At 53.4% G+C, this 20,412-nt stretch overlaps 1 protein-coding gene across 4 annotated transcripts in view; it reads right to left on the bottom strand.

The window, feature by feature from the left end:
- Window positions 1–8,507: 8,507 nt before the first annotated feature.
- Window positions 8,508–20,412, bottom strand: part of LRRC27 (leucine rich repeat containing 27) — a 53,658-nt gene continuing 41,753 nt past the window's right edge. For 3 of the 4 annotated variants that reach the window (XM_054503347.2, XM_054503348.2, XM_054503346.2), the window contains exon 11: window positions 8,508–14,490. In XM_054503347.2, the coding sequence (XP_054359322.1) occupies window positions 14,314–14,490 (177 nt within the window). In that variant the 3' untranslated portion in view covers window positions 8,508–14,313. The remainder of the gene's footprint in view (window positions 14,491–20,412) is intronic. The other variant, XM_063670414.1, reaches the window with a different exon arrangement.

Raw genomic sequence — 20,412 nt, 5'->3', positions numbered from 1 at the left:
GATCACCACCACCATCACCACCACCACCACCACTCTCATGATACTTGTATAGCTGGGCCCTCAGCTGGTCCAGGGGCCTCCCTGCAAACTCTCTCCCCTTAAACTCTCCTCCTGGTGAGTGTGGCTATGCATTTGTCCCGACCCCTCCACATGCAGAACCTGGCATGAGCCCTGGGGCGTGGGGCCAGACACGGAGTCCACGTGACCTCAGGGTTGTCCTGAGCTGAGGTTTAGACCCCAGGCAGACCCACAGACAGAGTGGGGCTCTCTGAGGTGTGGCTGGAGAGCCGAGAGCAGAGCCCTGTGCTGGGTCTAGGGAGACACTGCCATGTCAGCAGGTGCGGCAGCGTGCAGCTGGGCTGGGCTGCGGGGCTCTTGTCCTTGCCCTCCTCCAGTGGCCGGGAGAGGCCAAGTGTTCGTGCTGTCCTCCACAGGATGCCTGAGGGAGGAGGTGCAGGAAGGAGCAGGGTCCCCTGGGCTAGGGCTGGAGGGTGCTGGAGGCTGTCGACTGCGTTCTCCCAGGTGCACAGAAATGAACACCTTCTAGCTGAGAAAGGCTGTCGTCTGCGTTCTCCCAGGTGCACAGAAATGAACACCTTCTAGCTGAGAAAGGCTGACTGGGGGGCCTCTGGGCAGCCTGGGGCCTGAGGGGAGCAGAGCTTGCTGGGAGGGCCTCATTCCTTCCCGGGTGGAGGGAGCAGCCAGGCAGCACCCTGACAGCTCCAGCCCTGGATGGCGAGCTGCCCCCACACTGGGCTCCAGCCCTGAGGGCTCTCCCCAGCCTCTCCACTCCCCGGCCTCCTGACCCCACGGAGGAGCTGGTGAGTGTAGTGGGTGCAGGGCCAGCTTCCAATGGTGACAAGGGGGACCTGAGCCCAGCTGCCCCCAAGGCCTGGCCAGCACTTGGGGAAGTCCGGCAGGGTGTCCTTGAGGTCACGCGTGAACTCCGCGTCTCGCCTCACGCCCCAGGGCCCACGCCGGGTTCTGCGTTGTGTGTCCTGAGACCTGGACTGAGTGCATGGGGCCTGAACGGCACCTTCCCTGGCCGGCTGCCCACGGACGTTTGTAGGCTTGGCCCTCCTGTTTTGGGCTCACTTGGGGTGCAGGACTCAGGGATCCACACAGGAGATGAGCCAGGCTTCCCTGAGGGAGCCAGGAGGGCCGGAGTTTTGGCCGATTGCTTTCGCAGCCTGAGACGTTGCCCTGTAATGCCAACCCTGTTGCCATGGCCTGGCGTGGGACCTCCAGGGCTGGACAGCTGCTTCCCTCAATGAGAGCCCCCCAGCCCCTGCAGGCGGCTCCGCGGTGCGCCCCCCACCCCCGAATGAGCCCCCCCGCCCCCGCATGAGCCCGGCCGCCCCCGCATGAGCCCCGCCGCCCGTGCATGAGCCCCCCGCCCCCGCATGAGCCCCCCGTCCCCGCATGAGCCCCTCGCCCTCGCATGAACCCCGCCCCCCGCGCATTAGCCTCCGCCCCCGCAGGAGCCCCCCGCCCCCGCATGAACCCCCCCGCCCCCGCATGAGCCCGCCGGCCTTGGGGCGATACTTGCAGGTGAACTCGGTTCACGGGAGGCTGGGCCTGAGTCCTGGGGCCCCAGGGCTGGTGACGCCCATCAGCACTCCTGGGACACCGCCTGTGACCCTGTGACCCCCTGGCAGCGTCCGCCAACCACATTCACGTCTCCCACGCACTGGCTCCCTGCTGCGGCGGTTGCTCTCTCCAAGCCGTGGGCCTGCGGCCACCCCAGACCATCTGCTTTCTGCAGCACAGTCCCTGCCCCTGGGGGTTCTCAGGCCTGGCTCTGGGCTCTCGCCTCCCTTTTCCCTTCCCAAGGCAGCTGGGCAGAAAAATGAGAGTCCCAGAAGCTCACGACGCCCTGAGCTGGAAGTCAGCATAGACGGTACTCACTCAGTAGCTAAGGGAGGCAAAGAGAACAGCAGAGCAGGAACCAGGGGAGGGGGACCCCACCCAGATATCCCAAATCCACCAGGGGAGGGGGATACCACCCAGAGACCGCAAATCCACCAGATAGAGGGGTACCTGCCACCCAGACACCCCAAATCCACCAGAGAGAGGGGTACCTCCCACCCAGACACCCCAAATCCACCAGAGAGAGGGGTACGTCCCACCCAGACACCCCAAATCCACCAGATAGAGGGGTATCTCCCACCCAGACACCCCAAATCCACCAGATAGAGGGGTACCTCCCACTCAGACACCCCAAATCCACCAGAGAGAGGGGTACGTCCCACCCAGACACCCCAAATCCACCAGGGAGAGGGGTACGTCCCACCCAGACACCCCAAATCCACCAGGGAGAGAGGTACCTCCCACCCAGACACCCCAAATCCACCAGAGAGAGGGGTACCTGCCACCCAGACACCCCAAATCCACCAGAGAGAGGGGTACCTGCCACCCAGACACCCCAAATCCACCAGAGAGAGGGGTACGTCCCACCCAGACACCCCAAATCCACCAGGGAGAGGGGAACGTCCCACCCAGACACCCCAAATCCACCAGGGAGAGAGGCACCTCCCACCCAGACACCCCAAATCCACCAGATAGAGGGGTACCTCCCACCCAGACACCCCAAATCCACCAGATAGAGGGGTTCCTGTCACCCAGACACCCCAAATCCACCAGAGAGAGGGGCACATGCCACCCAGACACCCCAAATCCACCAGGGAGAGGGGCACATGCCACCCAGACACCCCAAATCCACCAGAGAGGGGCACTTGTCACCCAGACACCCCAAATCCACCAGAGAGAGGGATACCTGTCACACAGACACCCCAAATCCACCAGGGAGAGGGGCACCTCCCACCCATATACCCCAAATCTATCAGGGAGAGGGGCACCTCCCACCCAGACACCCCAAATCCACCAGGGAGAGGGGCGCCTTCCACCCAGACACCCCAAATTCACCAGGGAGAGGGGCACCTCCCACCCAGATACCCCAAATCCACCAGGGAGGGGGGGCCTCCTGCCCAGACATCTCAAATCCACCAGGGAATGGGGGCTTCCTACCCAGACACCCCAAATCCACTAGGGAGAGGGGCGCCTCTGGCCCAGATACCTCAAATCCACCAGGGAGAGGGTTGCCTCCTGTCCAGACACCTCAAATCCACCAGGGAGTGGGGGCTTCCTGCCCAGATACCCCAAATCCACCAGGGAGAGGGGCACCTCCTGCCCAGACACCTGAAATCTGCAAGAGGTTACAGGATCCAGAGAGGCAGCAGGGACTTGCTGGCTGCAGGGCCCAATCAGGAGCAGGGCCATGTTCAGGAGATGGGCTGAATCACAGGGTGGAGGGGGGGCGCCAGGGCCTCCAGCACCGTTCCCCCACCAGCCTGTAAGCACCTTCCAAGCAGGGGTCTGGGTGGTGGCCTCTGTGCCAGCTCCTCTACCCTGCCCAGCAGAAATTACCCACCACTGCCATCCGGGAGACAGGCTCTCCCGGTCCCCTTGAAATGGGGCCTCTCACAGAGTGAGGTCGGGGTTTAGAGAGTGAGAGAGGGCAGATGACCAAGGGAAGGATGATGTGGAAAATGAGGGCATGAAGGTGGCCTCCGGAAGACAGGCAGGAGGACATGGATTCCCACGGCGGGCCCTCCCGGAGGACAAGTGGCCGGCTCATCCCTGCCTCCACCCTGCCTTCCAGCTGCTGCCTCTGCCAGGAGCTCGGTCCTCCCCATGGAATATGTAGCCTCTCCCCAGGGCCCGTCCAGCAGCACCTTGTCATGAAAGCTCCTTGACCCACAGGACTTTGATTCCATGGCAGTGTTAAGGCTGGGCTGTGCCCAGGGCCTGAGGCCATCACAGGGCGCACTTCTCCTGTGTCACAGCAAAAGCAGTGATTGGTGGCTTCAAGTGAAAGGTGGGCAGCATCTTGGCAGGTTCATAAAAACAAAAGGACTCAGGGGACCCCAATTGGAATCCCCCAGACAAGAGTCAGACAAGGTGGCACCACGTGGTGGGTGCACCTCACTCTTCCTGTCTCCCACGAAGAGCCAGCTCCGGGCACCCACACCCCATCCTGGAGATGCCAGGACATGGAGTGGTGCTTGTGCACGTGTTGCCCTGGGGGGCGATGTCTGCAGCACTGGCCAGAGAGCAAGGAGGGCCCTGACGCACCACCTGTGGCTGGTAGCCAGGCCTGACCCAAGCCATGCCTGACCCAATGAGCCACCAAAGAATCGCCTCCCACCTAAAGGCGCCAGTTCCCGAGGGAAGGCTACTTTAGTCAGACAGACCCATGCCAGAGAGATGGCACCAGTAGCGCCAGCCAGGGCCCAAGGGGACCCCAGCACGGCACACCCCACACGAGACTTCTAGAGCCAAGAAATAAAGGGTTTTCCAAGGACACATCAGCAAATGAACCGACAGAGAGGATGCGAATGTTGGCATCCAAAGGAAAAGCGTGGAAGAGGAAGTAGAAAAAAGTCCACAAACACTGAGCAAAAGGAAGGAAATGAAAAGAGTGTGGCTCGGGGACACAGCCAGAGCTGAACAATCCATCAAAGGGGCCCCTGAATGACAGAGGGAGCAGGTGGAAGAGAGGCCGCTATTTTTGAAAGAAGAGAAGCAAACAGCTTTCCTGAAATGGAGAAAGAGCTGCACCCACAGCCCAGGGGCTCCTGACGTCCCGGTGTAGCTGAAGAGAAAGACCTGAACTCAAAGGCTGGTGAGTATCCCATGGCCTCCAGACAGACAGGAGATGCCTCTACAGGAGACAGAATCCTGCTGACCCGGGCTGTGCCTCCACAAGTCTGGGAGCCGGAAGACAGAACAATAACATCGACTCAGAGAGACAAGGACGAGACTCAGCACTTCCGGATCCAGCCCAGGACAACTCACAGCATCCAGGCACAGGGCAGGAGGCAGGCTGTGGTTGCTGCCTGTCATTCTACAGAGACCTGGGCTGCCCTGGGACTCACCTTCCCCAGGAGAATACAGAGGAACTGGGGCAGGCCAGGATAGGCCCAAGCCTTTGGAAGGCCTGAACACTCCCACTCTGCACTTTTAGAGCCCTGAGCCTCCATGGAGGAAGGCCAGGCACCGTGCTAGAGACCCCAAGGAGGGACCATGGGAGCCAGCGACATCCTGAGAAAGGTAGTTCCAGTGATCCCAGCATCCCATCTGAGACCAACCTTCCAGGCCACCTGGCCAGAGAGCCAGGTGTGTGAGGGTGCTGTCCCGCACGTCTCAGCTCAGCCCGGCCATCAGATCGCTGGTGCCCCCGCGGACAGCCCGAGGACAGGAGAGCCGCCCTGCTGAGCCCGGTCAACACAAAGCATTCTGAGATCAGGGGGAGGCTGCTGTTTTCAACCACTAAGTGGTATGTCACAGCAACAGATAACTGAGACAGGGTGGAGAGAAACGGGACATCAGGACTTCTAAAGGCCTCTGCCGAGGCAGGGGAGAAGAAAAGGAAGGGAAGAGAAAGCCCAGTTTTCAAAAATTAATAGAGAACTATCTGTCTGATATGAGAGAAAGTGGGGGAATGGAAGAGCATAGAGGGACTGCAGGTTCCCAAGAACAATGGAATGAAGAGACTTGATCAAAACAGAGATGGAGGGAATGCAAGCAAGTGTGTGGTTATCACATTACATGTGAATAACCTGGAATTTTCTGTTAGCTGTATTTTTTAACACAGCCTAACAGGCTTGGAGTTTTTCCTGTACACTGTTTTAAGAAGCATAATTAAAGCAGAGTGATTCTGTTAAAAAGATGGCAGTGAATGAAGTGCGACTTCTGGGCCAGGTGAGCGATGACCTCCTGCTCTTGTAGCCACAGGGGAAGGCCAGATGCAGCAGTCACAGGAGACGCAGGAGTCACAGGGGGCGTGCGGGGCTGCGAGCCAGAGGCAGCCTTGGAGGGCCTTGAGGGGCACTGGAGCTGCTGCATCCCAGCCTGCCCAGGCTGAGGCCCAGGGCGTCACAGACAGGAAGCAGGGCTGCTGGAGGCCCTGGGGCAGGGTCCAGGGCATCAGAGGCATGGCTGGTCCCCCAGACCATTTTCAGGGTCTGGTACCAGCACAGGAAGCTGAGGGGCTGTTCTGGAGAGAGGATGAAATCTGGGGTTCGCAGCAAGCCCAGGACAGGTCTCACCCACCAGCCTGCCAAAAGCAGAGGCCGGCCAGGAGTAACTGAAGCTGCGACCCAGGCTCCACCCAGCACAAGCCCTGCCGGAACGGAGGTGATCAAACCTGTACCCATTTATGTGCTTCACAGAGGAAAGGGCCAGTCCTCTCAGGGAAGCCGGCATTGTCCTTAGTCTCTGTGGTTTGTTTACAGAGTTGACCCTTGAACACCGTGGGGTTTACGGCGCGCTGATGCTCCACGCAGCGAAAATCCACATATTGCTTCGGACTTCCCCAAAATGTCACTACTAATAGGCTACCATTGATGGGAAGGAAGCCTTCCCGGTAACACTAACGTTCAATTAGCGCATATTTTGTATGTTATATACTGTAGTCTTACAGTAAGACAGAAAAAAAAATTATCAGGAAGAGAAAATCTATTTACTACTCATTAAGTGGAAGTGGATCCTCATAAAGGCCTTTGTCCTCCTCCTCTTCAGGTTGAGTGGACGGAGGAGGAGGAGGAGCTGGTCCTGCAGTCTCAGGGGTGGCAGAGGCAAAAGTGGGGGAGGAGGCAGGGGAGGCAGGAGAGGCAGGTGCACTGGGTGTAACGTGACGGACATATATGTAATTTCTGCCTGACGTTGCTCTTTCATTTCTCTAAACTTTCTGTGCGGTCACAATCCTCCTTCCAGCGCTGGCTTTAGTTTCCATGCCTGCATCATAGAAGGGCCCGTGTCCTGAAAGACGGCAAAGGCAGCTTGAATGACAGGAATGCTCCTGCCAGGGTCCCGGGTCAACTTCTTTCCCAGCACTGCCTCCTCTATGTCTTCCTCCTCCTCATCACCTGGTTTGGAAACACTCATCTCCCTCAGTCTCTTCTGTTCATTGCTCTGGTGCAGCGTCTATTAGCTCTTGAATTTCTCCAAGGCCTGTATGTGGAAACTCTTCACCCTCATTTTTTTTGCTATCTCCACAATTTCTTTAATTGATATGTAATAAATGTACCTATTTTGGGGGTACATGTGATAATGTGATACACTCGTATAACATGTGAAGATCAAGTAAGGGTAACTGGGATGCCCATCACCCTAAATATTCCTTCTGTTTCTGCTAGGAACATTGAATGATTCTCTTCTAGCTATGTCGAAATGTGCAATTGACTAACGTTAGGTAGTCACCCTATTGGTCTGTTGAACGCCAGGTCTTATTTCCTCCATCTCACTGTGCATTTCCACTCATTAGTCACCCCCTGCACCCCCCACTTCCCCTGCTTCCTGGCCTCTGGTCACCACCAGTCTGCTATCTTCATGAGATCCACTTTTTTAGCCCCCATGAGTGAGAACAAGCGATGCTTGTTTTTCTGTGCCTGGCTTACTGCACGTACATAATTGGCCTCCGTTCCATCCAGGTGGTGGCAAGAGACAGGATTCCATTCCTTTTCCATCATTTCCGTGATTGGCTGTCATCAATGCTGGGAAGTCGTGCACAGCATCTGGACACGGTTTCCCCCAGCAAGAATGTGCTGTTTCAGGCTTCGTGGCTTTCCCAGCCTTGTCGCCAACCATGACGACATGTCTACTGTGTAATCCCTCAGCCTTTCACGGTGTTCCCCCCTGAAGTTCTCTTTGCCAGCACTGACACTCCTGTCCGCACGGTGCCGCACGCAATGAGGCTTCCAGGTCCCTGCGGCCTCTGGGCCAGAGGCTGCGTTGGAGACGTGTTTGGGGGCAAGTGGGCTCCTTTGACACCTTCAGTGTTGAACTCACAGGGTTCTGGGTGGCCAAGAGGCATTGTCCAATACCAGAACTTTAAAAGGCTGTCACTTACAGGAAGCAAGGTACTTCCTGATTTCAGGGACAAAGCATTGATGAAATCAACCCAGAAAAGAGGCTCTTGTCCAGCCTTCTTGTACAACCAAGGAGAAGCTGGTGTTTTTCTTTTCCCTTTAAGCTCAGGGGTTAGCAGCTTTCTAGATAAGGGCAGTCCTGATCATAATCTGACTGTGTTTGCACAGAACAGCAGGGCTGGCCTCTCCCCTCCTGCCCTAAATTCTGGTACTTGCTTGTCTTCCTAATTCATGCCTGTGGCTTTTTTTTTTTTTTTTTTCAGAATAGGGGACTTATGTCTGCATTAAAAACCTGTTCAGGCAGACATCCTTTCTCCTCTTTCTCCTCAGTGACTTTCTTCATGGTTTCCATATCCAGGAACTTGTCTGCTGCCCCTTGGCCGACAGAAGCTGCTTCTCCTGTTATCTTGACATTTTTCCAGCCAAGCCTCTTTCTAAAATTATCAAACCATCCTTTGCTGGGATTAGATTCTCCAGCTTCAGTTCCTTCCCTTTCCTTTTATTTGAAGAGTCTACAGGTACACCTTCCTCAGTGTATTAGTAAGTGTTCTCTAGAAGGACAGAATAGGATATATATACATATGAAATGGAGTTTATTAAGGAGAACTGAGGCACAGGATCACAGAGTGAAGTCCCACAATAGGCTGTCTGCAAACTGAGGGGCAAGGAAGCCAGTAGTAGCTCAGTCTGAGTCCCCAAACCTCTAAAGGAGGGAAGCCAACAGTGCAGCCTTTAGTCTGTGGCCGAAGGCCCGAGAGCCCCTGGCAAAACACCGGTGTAAGTCCAAGACTCCAAAAGCCAAAGAACTTGGAGTCTGATGTTCAAGGGCAGGAAGCATCCAGCATGGAAGAGAGATAAAGGCCAGAAGACTCAGCCAGTCAGCTTCAGCCACCTTCTTCTGCCTGCTTTTTCCAGCCATGCTGGCAGCCGATTGGATGGTGCCTGCCCACACTGTGGTGGGTCTTCTCCCAGTCCACTGACTCAAATGTTAATCTCTTCTGGCAACACCCAGAAACAATACCTTACATTCTTCAATCTAATCAAGTTGACATTTAATATGAACCATCACACACAGCAATCCTATACCCACATAAAAGCTGCATTCCCAATACAAGATAAAAAGGTATTTCACAGAAAGTGTTAAGGCTTTTGGGCCTGCTCACAAAATTCCTTATTTTTTTACTATGGTCTTTAATGTTGGATTCATTTATCTTGAATTGGTAGGCAACCGCAGCTGTAAACTTCAATCTATGGAACATATCAAGAAATTCAACTTTTTCTTGAAATGTCATGACTTTTCTCTGCTTCTCAGGAGCTCTTCAGCATGACTGGTGGCACTCTATGGGTCCCAAAGTGTTCTTCAAGGTTTACAGTATTGCACTAAACATGAAAAATACACAAGAACATCCAGATGTCCCCTTTTTTTCAAGTTGGGGTCTCACTCTGTTGCCCAGGCTGCAGTGCAGTGGTGCAATCACAGCTCACTGCAGCCTCAACCTCCTGGGCTCAAGGGATCCTCCTGCCTCAGCCTCCCGAGCAGCTGGGACTGCAGGTGTGTGCCACCGTGTCCAGTTAAAATAGATCACTTTTTACTGTGATACACAATGTACTGAAGACATGAACTGCTCGTGCAGAGATTAGCACCACATGATGTTTTAAGTGGATCCTTGAATGCTTGCGCTCACTGCAATAGCAACAGGAGATGGCTTTGTAATTATTCCAGCAGCACACTGTGGACTGCAGTTAATTTCATGCAGTTATAATTTAATGCTGCATTTTTTTTTGAGACAGAGTTTTGCTCTCGTTGCCCAGGCTGGAGTGCAATGGTGCGATCTTGGCTCACCGCAAACTCTGCCTTCTGGGTTCAAGCGATTCTCCTGCCTCAGCCTCCCGAGTAGCTGGAATTACAGGCATGCGCCACCATGCCTGGCTAATTTTGTATTTTTAGTAGTCACGGGGTTTCTCCATGTTGGCCAGGCTGGTCTTGAACTCCTGACCTCAGGTGATCTGCCCACCTCGGCCTCCCAAAGTGCTGGGATTACAGGCATGAGCCACTGCGCCCGGCCAATGCTGCATCTTTACAGCGACATTTCTCTCTACTGTGAATGGTCCATGTATGGTCTGTATATTTTATGCATTCATGACATACCCTTTTCTTTTTTCTTTTTTTAGATATTTCTAGGCTGTGTGGTTCATCTGCAAATTTTTTCAAATTGTTGCAAATTTCCAAAATTTTTTGCAATATATTTGTTTTTAAAAATCCACTTATAAGTGGACCCTTATAATTCAAACTCTTGTTCAAGGGTCAACTTACACAATGCTGGGCACTCACTAAAAACTTATTAGAAAAATGTAATATGTTATAGAAAAAAAGAAGAAAAGAGATATAAAGGAAATGAAAAGATGGAGAATTTCAACAGAGAATCAGCATCCACAAAAAATTACCAGAGACCTTAGATCTGAAAAACACAACATCTGAAATTTAAAACTGAAAGAAAACACTTATTTAAAAGAAATCATTATAATGATGATGTAAAAGGATCTAGTGGAAAAGGTGGATGGCATGCACGAGCAGATGTGGAATTCTGGCAGAGACGAGAACGAGACACGGAGTGAGAGGAAACTCTGGAGAGGAGCAGGATGGGATCTGAGACCATGCACTCCCCAAGAACATGGAGTGAGAGGAAATGCTGGAGATGAGCAGGATGGGATCTGACACCACGCACTCCCCGAGAACACGGAGGTGAGAGGAAATGCTGGAGAGGAGCAGGATGGGATCCGAGACCACACACTCCCCGAGAACATGGAGTGGGAGGAAATGCTGGAGATGAGCAGGATGGGATCTGACACCATGCACTCCCCAAGAACATGGAGGTGAGAGGAAACTCTGCAGAGGAACAGGATGGGATCTGAGACCACGTACTCCCCAAGAACACGGAGGTGAGAGGAAATGCTGGAGAGGAGCAGGATGGGATCCGAGACCACGCACTCCCCGAGAACACGGAGGTGAGAGGAAACTCTGGAGAGGAACAGGATGGGATCTGAGACCACACACTCCCCAAGAACACAGAGTGAGAGGAAATGCTGGAGAAGAGCAGGATGGGATCTGACACCACGCACTCCCTGAGGCTCACCAGGAAGCCTGACTCGGCCGAGGAAAGACATGTTGCTCAGGGCCTGGGATGTTTCTTCTGAGTGCGATGGTACAATCATCTGTGTTCGTGTTTTTTTCTCTATCATAAAGCTGCTGTTTTTAATGTTAAAAAACCTCATGGGTTTTTCTGTGGGACACAACAGAAGACAGGATTCGTAAATCTAAAACCATGTAGACACGAGGCATCTAGCCTGATGTAGAGAGGAATGAAAAATAGAACACATGACAGAAGAGACGTGCAGGTCACAGCCACACACACACATGCACATATACACACGCACACACATGCACACACACGTGCACACACACTCATGCATATGCACGCACGCGCGCACACACACTCATGCATATGCACGCACGCGCACACACACACACAAAACTGAAGTCTCAGGGAGAAGAGGGAGAACAGGGGAAAAAATAGTCAAAAAAAATGGCTAAGAATTTTCCAAAACTGATGAAAGACACTAACTCCCAGATTTGAGTTCTACATATTCCAAGAAAAATAAGTAAAAAGGAAATCACATCCAGGCACAGCACAGACTGCAGAAAACCAAAGATAAGGAGAAAAAATTTTAAGACAAAGAAAAAAGACACATTACCTTCAAAGGAGCAACAAATAACAACAAACACTGAATTTTTAACAAAACTCATGGGAGCCAGAAGACAGTGGAGCCCATCTTTAAAGTTCTGGGGATGGCAAAAATCGTCCACTAGAATTCTGTCCTGCGCAGAATAAAGGCGAACTAAATTTATTTTCAGAAAAACAAAAGCTGAGAGAACTTACGGCCAGTCAAAGCATAACCATGATACAAAGAAATACTTAAAAAAAGTTATTAGCTAAATGAAAATCAGCCCTCATTGGGGCATGAGGGTGCAGGAGGGAAGAGCATCAGGATGGGTAAAGTGAAGCAGACACTGATGTCTAGTAACAACACGTCAAGACACCGTTGGGGCACACGGTACCTGTGTCTTGCATGCTTATCTGTGGAAGGGAGGCAGACGAGAGCAACAGCATCAAGGGCAGGGAACTGGCAGATGGGAGGGACCTTCTCAGGGTCATTGGCTCATTCAGGAAATGCTAATGAACTCAAGGGCACGTACCAAATCTCTAAGGCAACACCCAAGAGAATAATATTAAAAGATATTACTAAAACTCTAATAGAAGAGATATAAATAAAAAAATTGATCACTATCGGAAAGCAGCAAAAGAAGAATAAAGGAATAAAAACATGAGATGGGCATGGAATCCGCTGTACGCACACTCACCTTAAATGTGAGGGCCCAACACTGTAACTGAAAGACAGAACTGGCAGCTAGAGAAAGAAAAGGAGTCCCGAGTGTATGATGTAGAGATAGGGTGCACTTTAAATCCAGTATAAAGACACAGAGAGGCTGACAGTAGAAGGATGGAAGAAGATGCATTATGAAAACGCTGACCAAAACAGCAGTGGTGTGCCTGGATTAGTATCAGACAAAATCCACATGAAGGCAAGAAGTGAAAAGGAGAGGCGAAGAGAAATAGTTCATAATAATGACAAGGTCAGTTCAACAGGAAGGTAAAACAATCCTAAATTTGTAGGCATCTGACAAAATAGCCCCAAAATACATACAGCAGAAACTGACATAACTAAGAAAAAAATACATGTTCATGATCATAGCTAGAACTGTTCACAGGCCTCTCTCAGTAACTGAGAAACCAGGCTTAAACAAGTCAGTCAGTCAGGGTACAGGAGCTTTGAGCAACAGGATTAGTCAGTGTCGCCTGACACACACAAAACAATGTACCCAACAACCCAAAATACATTCTTCTCAAGTGCACAGCCTACATCTACCAAAACATATCCTGCGGCAGGCCACCGGGCAAGGCTTCACAGTTTCAAAGGACGGTGATCACAACGGACACGCTCTGATCAACAACCAGGAGAGCACCTTGGAAGCTGAGCCCCAAGCCCAGTTAAACCTTCAAGGGAGACCCTTACCACCAACTCTGGCTGAGCTGCTCCGACTCCTGCCCTCAGGCGTGAGAAATGGCAAACGTCTGCTGCTCCAGCTGCTGGGCCGCAACAGGTCACTGACACCTTTCTAGCTTCCTGAATGGAAACCTTAGATGATCAATTTCACACCCTCCTTCTTCTCTAATACGTGGGTTTGGAAGTGATGCATTTCTCTCCAAGCACCAGTTAAACTCTCGGAAAGTAGGAAGTGCAGGGCGCAGAGGCCCATGAGACAGAAGACAAACAGCAAATCCAGTGAAGCCAAAACCTGGGGCTTCTGGAAAAGAGGGACAAAATTGATAAATCCATAGTAAGAATGATGAAGAACACCAGGTCAAGAATAAAAGAGGGGACATTATTACAGATCCTAAAGATACTGAAAATAAGAGGAACTTTATGCTGATACATTGCACAACTTGGATGAAATGAGGAAACTCACTGAAAACCATATTTGCCAAAATTAACACAAAAAGAAACAAAGTCTGAATAGTCTCACCTCTGTTACAGAAATCAAACCAAAGATGTTTTCAAGATCCAATCAAACACTCAGCACAAGAGACGAAGTCACACAGAATCTCCACAGCCTGGGCAGACAGCGTGAAATAAGGCTGATCTATGATGGGGAGGTCTGTGGACCCCGCTGTGTCCCTGGGGAGGCTGACTGGTAGCAACCAGGAGGGGGTCAAGGCTGAAAGGAGGACCCTGTAGCCGGGCAGGGAGCAGGGGAAAGGAAGGCCTGTCGCTGGGCAGGGAGCAGGGTAACCACTCTTCCGAAGCCCTTTTTGGCTGTCACCCCTCCCTCCTAGCCAAAGGTGGTGCTGCAGGGACTTCCGGCTTGGCGGGAATCGGGTGACCTGGTATCCTCTCCTACCCTCAAATAAGTGAATGAAAGCTGTAAGCTGCGAGTACTTTTGTAACAAGGGCTCCAGGACAGGAGAGAGGCAGGTGCCTGAGCATGAGCATTCTGCCACGTGGCTTGGCAGGAACCTGCAGAAAGAAGGGAAGGCGAGACCACATGCTCACAGTGTCCTTTCTTTTAGTACGGCTGAAATCTTCCACAGCCTCAGGAGAGGAACGTGGACCTGTCTAAGGAAAACAACAGGCTGCGTGAAATCAGCCCTAAGGGTAACACTGAACCTGGGCTCTTCCGGCCACCACACAGGAGGCGACGCCCGGGAAAGAAGACTGAGCGGCTCCTGTCTGAAGACGTCTCCATCAGTCCAGCCACCTGGTGTCACTGGTGTCTGCGAACATTTCCTGATTCTTCATATTTTGTGTTAAAAAATGTATTTTGAGGCTGTGCCGCTGGCAGGCCAAGAGAAAGGTTTCCAGTGAGGGCCGCCCATCGACGGTCTTTGTTCAAGGTTAATCCCAATTTCAGCTTCAATACTTCATCCTGTAGCTCTGTGGCCTTGTGGGAGACAAGGAGGGAAGACGTTAGAAAGGCTGGCAGGACTTAGGGCGTCACTACGTCTCTGGCTCAGATTCCACATGGGGCCCAGGCCATGTGGGCGTGAGCAGAGCCAGCCCCGCTCCCCCGGGGCCCCTGCAAGCCGCATCATGGCACAGTCCCCCCTGCAATGGGGCCCAGCAGCCTACTTCCAGCCAGCTCCCAGGCCTTCTACCTCATGAGGACACCACCCTTTGCAGGCACACACATGGCCACTCATCCTGGTGTCCCCACGGCCCCACCCAGGTGTCCTGTGCAGACGCAGGTCAATGGATGAACAGAGACTCAGGACATCATCCTAAGGGCAAAGGGAAGGCTGATGCCACACCCCGGGCAGTGTGTTGGCAAGCATCCCCACAGCCATGACCGCACCTTAGAGCCGTAACTGTCCTGGGAAGCAGATGGGGCCACAACTGCCACCCCCACCCCACAGACACAGAAGCTGTGGATCAGGGGCTCCTACAGGAGAAGGAACTTGCCGAGTGTGAAACCAGGGGCAGGCTTTCTGTTCCAAACCTCATGGTCCACGGCCAATCCCCTGGGCAGAACAAGGTGAGGCTGAGGAGGGCACTGCGGGGGGCCGTCAGGTGGAGAAACTGAGGAGGGAATCTTCCTGTTCCTGCCCCTCAGGCCCTCTGCAGAGTCCCAACCTCCTCACTCCAAGCACAGGAGCCCTGGGCCACCCAGCTCCCCTCTCCCTCCCCAGCTTGCCTTGCTGGGGGCACAGGTTGGACACTACCGCCAGTGCAGGTCCCGGGAGACCCCTGCAGCCTCCCTGCCCCATACAGACATAATCACAGCAGGTCCCTGGAACCACTGCACCCCCCACCATGCAGCCAGATCACAACAGGTCCCCGGAGACCCCTGTGGCCTCCCCCCACCCCCTACAGCCATAATCACAGCAGGTCCCCGGAGACCCCTGTAGTCTCCCCTCTCCATACAGCCATAATCACAGCAGATCCCCGGAGACCCCTGTAGCCTCCCGCCTCATACAGCCATATCACAACAGGTCCCTGGAGACCCCTGCAGCCTCCCCCACCACCCCATACAGCCATAATCACAGCAGGTCCCTGGAGACCCCTGCAGCCTCCCCCACCACCCCATACAGCCATAATCACAGCAGGTCCCTGGAGACCCCTGCAGCCTCCCCCACCACCCCATACAGCCATAATCACAGCAGGTCCCTGGAGACCCCTGCAGCCTCCCCCACCCCCCATATCGTAACTGTGGCCTAGAGCAGCACTCATGGCTTCCGGCTCTGCGACTTGGTCAATATTACTTGTTACTGACCCAGTAAGCAGTCATTGATAACGTTTTTTGCTTCCCATAGAAACCTGTATTCCCTGTGGCATTCATAACTGCCTCATTTTAAAATGTTTACTTTGTTTTCTACATCTGTCATTACATCCTCTCAAACTGCAAACCTCTCTCGACATCCTCCTCCACTGGCCAAGTCTCAGACTGACCTGGTCTCTCTGGGGAGACCCCCACCAGGCTCCTCTCACAGCAGGGGGTGGCTGGGGGCTTCTGGGTCAGCTCCCTTTCTTCTGGAACTCTTACCTTCCTCTCTCAGCATCTACTCCCTTGTTTTGATAGGACAAATTCTACAGTAGCTTCTGGAGAAAGACTCTCTAGATGGGAAGCAGCATTTTGAGTCTTTGCGTGTCTGAAAACGTCTTATTGTGTGATGACCCCTGACCTTGTAATCGGAGTACCGAATCCCGGCGCCTGCTGAGGGCAGTGCCATCACCGTGACCAGCTCCCTCCCAGTGCCTGGTTCTGTGTGGGCCTCTCTCCCCGCCCTCCCTGGAATCTCCGGGGGTCCGTCCTGCTCTGGTTCAGGATGCTGAGCCATGGTGCCAGCACGTGTGGGCCCTTCTAGCAGGAAGCATGTTGGTTCCTTTGTGAAGAGCCCTCCTGCACCCTCTCCCTCTGTCTGCTCTCATCTCTCCTGCTGGAACCTGCTGGAACCTGCCAGAACCTGCCGGATGCTTCGCTCTGCTCGGGTCGTCCTCTAACTTCCTTTCCTCTTGTCTCATCTGTTTCCCACCTCCCCTTCCTGGGGGATTTATTCATCTACTAATTTAATTTTTTAAAATTTTTGCCACATATTAAACTTTGCCTTGGGAGTTCTTCTGGGTTACCTGAGTGTTCACTTTCTACAACAGCTTGCTGGGTTTCATGGCAGCAGACTTGTCTATTCCTACGGGGGGATTTTAATTCTGGCCTGTCATTTTTAAGTGTCCCCTAATGTCCACATCCGTCCGAAGCTCGCTCCCCAGCCAGCTGGCTTTGGCCTCTCCCTCACCTTGGGGCTTCCCTCAACAGCTGAGGAACCTCTCGTGACTGAGGCCCTGGAACAAGGCTGAGATCGGGGTGTCGGTGGCGGGCTGCTGGCTGCTCAGTGCAGGCTGGGGCTGTCTGGGGGACGCCCAGGTGGCTTCTGTCTTGGTTGGCTGATATCTCAGACAGCGCCAAGGAGCTGGCCAGCCCTCCTGGTCGGTTGTGCACCTGACCTTCTGCAGGGATCTTTAGGCTAAACATGGCTGCTGTCACCACTGTGGTGCCTGGTTGGTCAGCTTATCTAGAGGCAGCCCTGGCTCCTGCTGGGTAAGCTGGAGGAGTCAGTGGGCTGGGCAGAGTAGGGAAGCAGACCCAGGGCCCTGGCATGACCTGTATAGACTCCGCTTCCTTTTTTTTTTTTTGAAATGGAGTTTTGCTCTTGTTGCCCAGGCTGGAGTGTGATGATGCCATCTCAGCTCACTGCAACCTCTGCCTCCTGGGTTCAAGCGATTCTCCTGCCTTTGTCTCCCGCGTAGCTGGGATTACAGGTGCGCACCACTGTGCCCGGCTAATTTTTTGTATTTTTAGTAGAGACGGGGTTTCACCATGTTGGCCAGGCTGGTCTCAAAACTCCTGACCTCAGGTGATTCACCTGCCTCGGCCTCTCAAAGTGCTTGGATTGCAGGCATGCGCCACCGCACCCCGACCCCCACTTCCAATCCTTCTGTGGTTGGTTTTGTCTTCCTGTGCTTTCCAGGCTCTGGGGCTGCATCACTGTGCATCTTTGCTGGCATTTTGCTGGGCAGGCCCTTCATGCTGCACCACTAGGGGGCTTCCTTCGTGCAAAATCGCGCTGGCCTCCATGTGTGCGAGGACAAGGGCTCACCTGCCAGCCCCCAGACGACAGCAGCTGAGACCAGGTGGAGCAGTACGTCTGAGAGGACAGCACCCCCACCAGAGACAGACTTCTGCACACTGGCTCTGCAGCCCTGGACCACGGCCTCCACCTGAGGGCTGAGGTGGCTGCCCCTGCTCCGGCCATCATGTTTGCATTCCAGCCAGGAAGGGAGGGGACAAAGCTCAGGAAGTTCACACTCATCTTCTGCTCACATCCTGCCGGCCGGAACAGAGTCACAGGCCCATGTCTGGCTGCAAGGGAGGCTGAGAAACGTGCCCATTTGTGGGGCAGCCTGTGCCCAGGAGAGACGTGGGGCTCTATTATTACAGGAAAGACCCTGGGGAGGGGGAGCCTCCTGACAAGCGGGCAGGCTCCTCTCCATTTCCTCATCCTGAGGAGTGAAGGTCGTTTTTGCTCCCTCTCCTGTCATTCTGGTGGCTTCTGGGCAGAGTGGAGATAAGCCTATGTGCAGAATGGGCCGTGTTGACCTGGAAGGGCCACGTCTGTTGGCTGGTTTGTTTTCAGCATCTCCTTTTCATCCCTCTGGGCTTTTTTCTCTCTCTGCCCAGACCCGTCCACCCTGGTCCTCTAATCAAATGCAAGCTCCTGGCTCATGGGCTGGACTCCAGCCCCTCCTACTTCCCCCATTTGGCATCCCCTTCTCCCACAGGCCAGGCTCCCGGGTGCATGGGGGGGTGCTCCCGACACACGCCATGCCACGGAGGACTCCTTGCTAGCGCCACGCCATGCGCGGCACTGTGCAGATGCCTTGAAAGAAACACGAGGAGCCGGGGAAGAAGCCGGGAAAATGAGACCCTCTGCTTCTAGAGACGCAGTGTGAACTTAGATGGTTCTCTGCCTGGGACATGCCAACTGTCTCACGCACATGCGTGCCCGCCTCCATACAGCAGGCTGGTGGGCCACACAGCCACGGAGCCAGGACTCGTCTCTAATGCTGCTGCAGGGTTTGCTCAGGCCCTGCTCTAAGGAAAGACACACTCTTCTGGCAAAGCCCGAGACTTCACCTGCAGGGAGGGCCGGCATGATCGTCTCACCAGGATTATACAAATAGGTTCCCTACTGAGTCTAAAGAACACAGTACTTTCTTTTTTGCTAGTGGGCCTGTGTAGACAGCAGAAAAAGGGAGGGTCATTTGAAATGGACTGAGCCTACAGGAGGTCCAGGTGCTCAGAAGGCAAATTTCAGAAAAAACCATAATTAAGATCGTTTCCTAAAAATGAGGCCATCAGGCGGCACGGATGCCTGCCATGCTGTTCTGGTCTGTCTCAGAGGGCCCCTTCTCCCCTGGCCCACCCACCCGGCCCTCTGTGAGAGGCAGTGGGACAGAGGAGAAGGATGGCTGGAGCTTGTGGACAGCCAACACCACCTGTCTCAACACAATTCACCTCCTCTAGGGCAGGATCAGCTGCTTCCCAGCTCATTCTTGGGAGTTTTAAAACCCCTTCCTCTGGCTCTCCCAAGCCGGGACTGAAGTGAAGGGACCCACCTCATGGGCATCCTCTGGGCTCAAGTGCTGCAGGGAGCCTGTCATGGAAAGTTAGCGGGTGTTTATGTCCCTGTCTCCTGGGCAGGGTGACATAGCACATCCCTCCCTGGATCTTGACAGTAACTTGGAGTTGGGCACACAACAGGAGCCGGTGCTGGTGACCTGAACCCTTCATCAGGAACTTCACATGACTTTTTTTTAATCACAGAAAAACACGAGACAGGCATTAAAGCACAAGGCGAATTCTGTGGCAATTCATGTCTCCAAGAAGACATTGCAGTATTTGGACCTTGGCTTTGCATTCAGACATACCCAGGTTGGACTGAAAGCTCCACCATTTACAGTGTCACCGTGGGGCCAGTTACGGCACCTCCGTGAGTCTCAGTTTTCTGACCTGTGAAATGGGTGGCACCACCTTCCTCCTAAGGTGGTATGAAAGTCAATGAAGAGACAGGCGTGGCCTGGGGTAGGCATTTGAGATCAACCGCCACAGTGTCCTTCTGTGTCATTCTCTTTTGTCTCACGGCCCCCCTTCTCTGCATGTAACCAGGGTGGGGGAGCACAGGAGAACAGTGGGGGACACAAGAGCCAGCTCTCAGGTTTCAGATTTCCAAGCAGACTTTAAAAAACCCGGACTTGATTTTTTTAGAGCAGCCTTCATCCCACACTGGAGCGGCACACTCGATGCATGCACATGGACACACTGTTACCACCACCCAGAGTCCACAGTCGACATGCAGGCTCATGTGTGGGGTGGCACAGTCTGTGGGGTTTAGACAAACGCATCATCACATGGACCCAACCATACAGCATCATGAAGAGTAGTTTTACTGCCCTAAAACCCTTTGTGTTCCGCTGATTCACCCCTCAATACCCTACTACCTCACCCGGGCCACCACGATCCTTTCACCATCTCCATCTGTGTGCGGCCTTTTCACGCTGGCATGTCGGCTCCCGCGTGTCTTCTCATTGCTGATGGCTCGTTTCCTTTCAGTGCTAAGCAACGTTCCACTATCTGGATGTTCCAGTTTATCCAGTCACCTGCTGAAGGACACCTTGGGTGCTTCCAAGTTTTGGCAATTATGAAAAAAGCTGCTATGTCTGTGTGCAGGTTTTGGTGTAGACATAAGTTTTCACCTCCTTTGGGTAAACACCAAGGAGTGTGATTATTGGATTGTATGATAAGAGTGTGATT

This window comes from Pongo pygmaeus, chromosome 8 (genome assembly GCF_028885625.2).
Source record: "Pongo pygmaeus isolate AG05252 chromosome 8, NHGRI_mPonPyg2-v2.0_pri, whole genome shotgun sequence".
Taxonomy (NCBI): Eukaryota; Metazoa; Chordata; class Mammalia; order Primates; family Hominidae; genus Pongo; species Pongo pygmaeus.
Note: the sequence above shows the minus strand (reverse complement) of the source record. Positions and strands in the feature narration are given on the sequence as shown.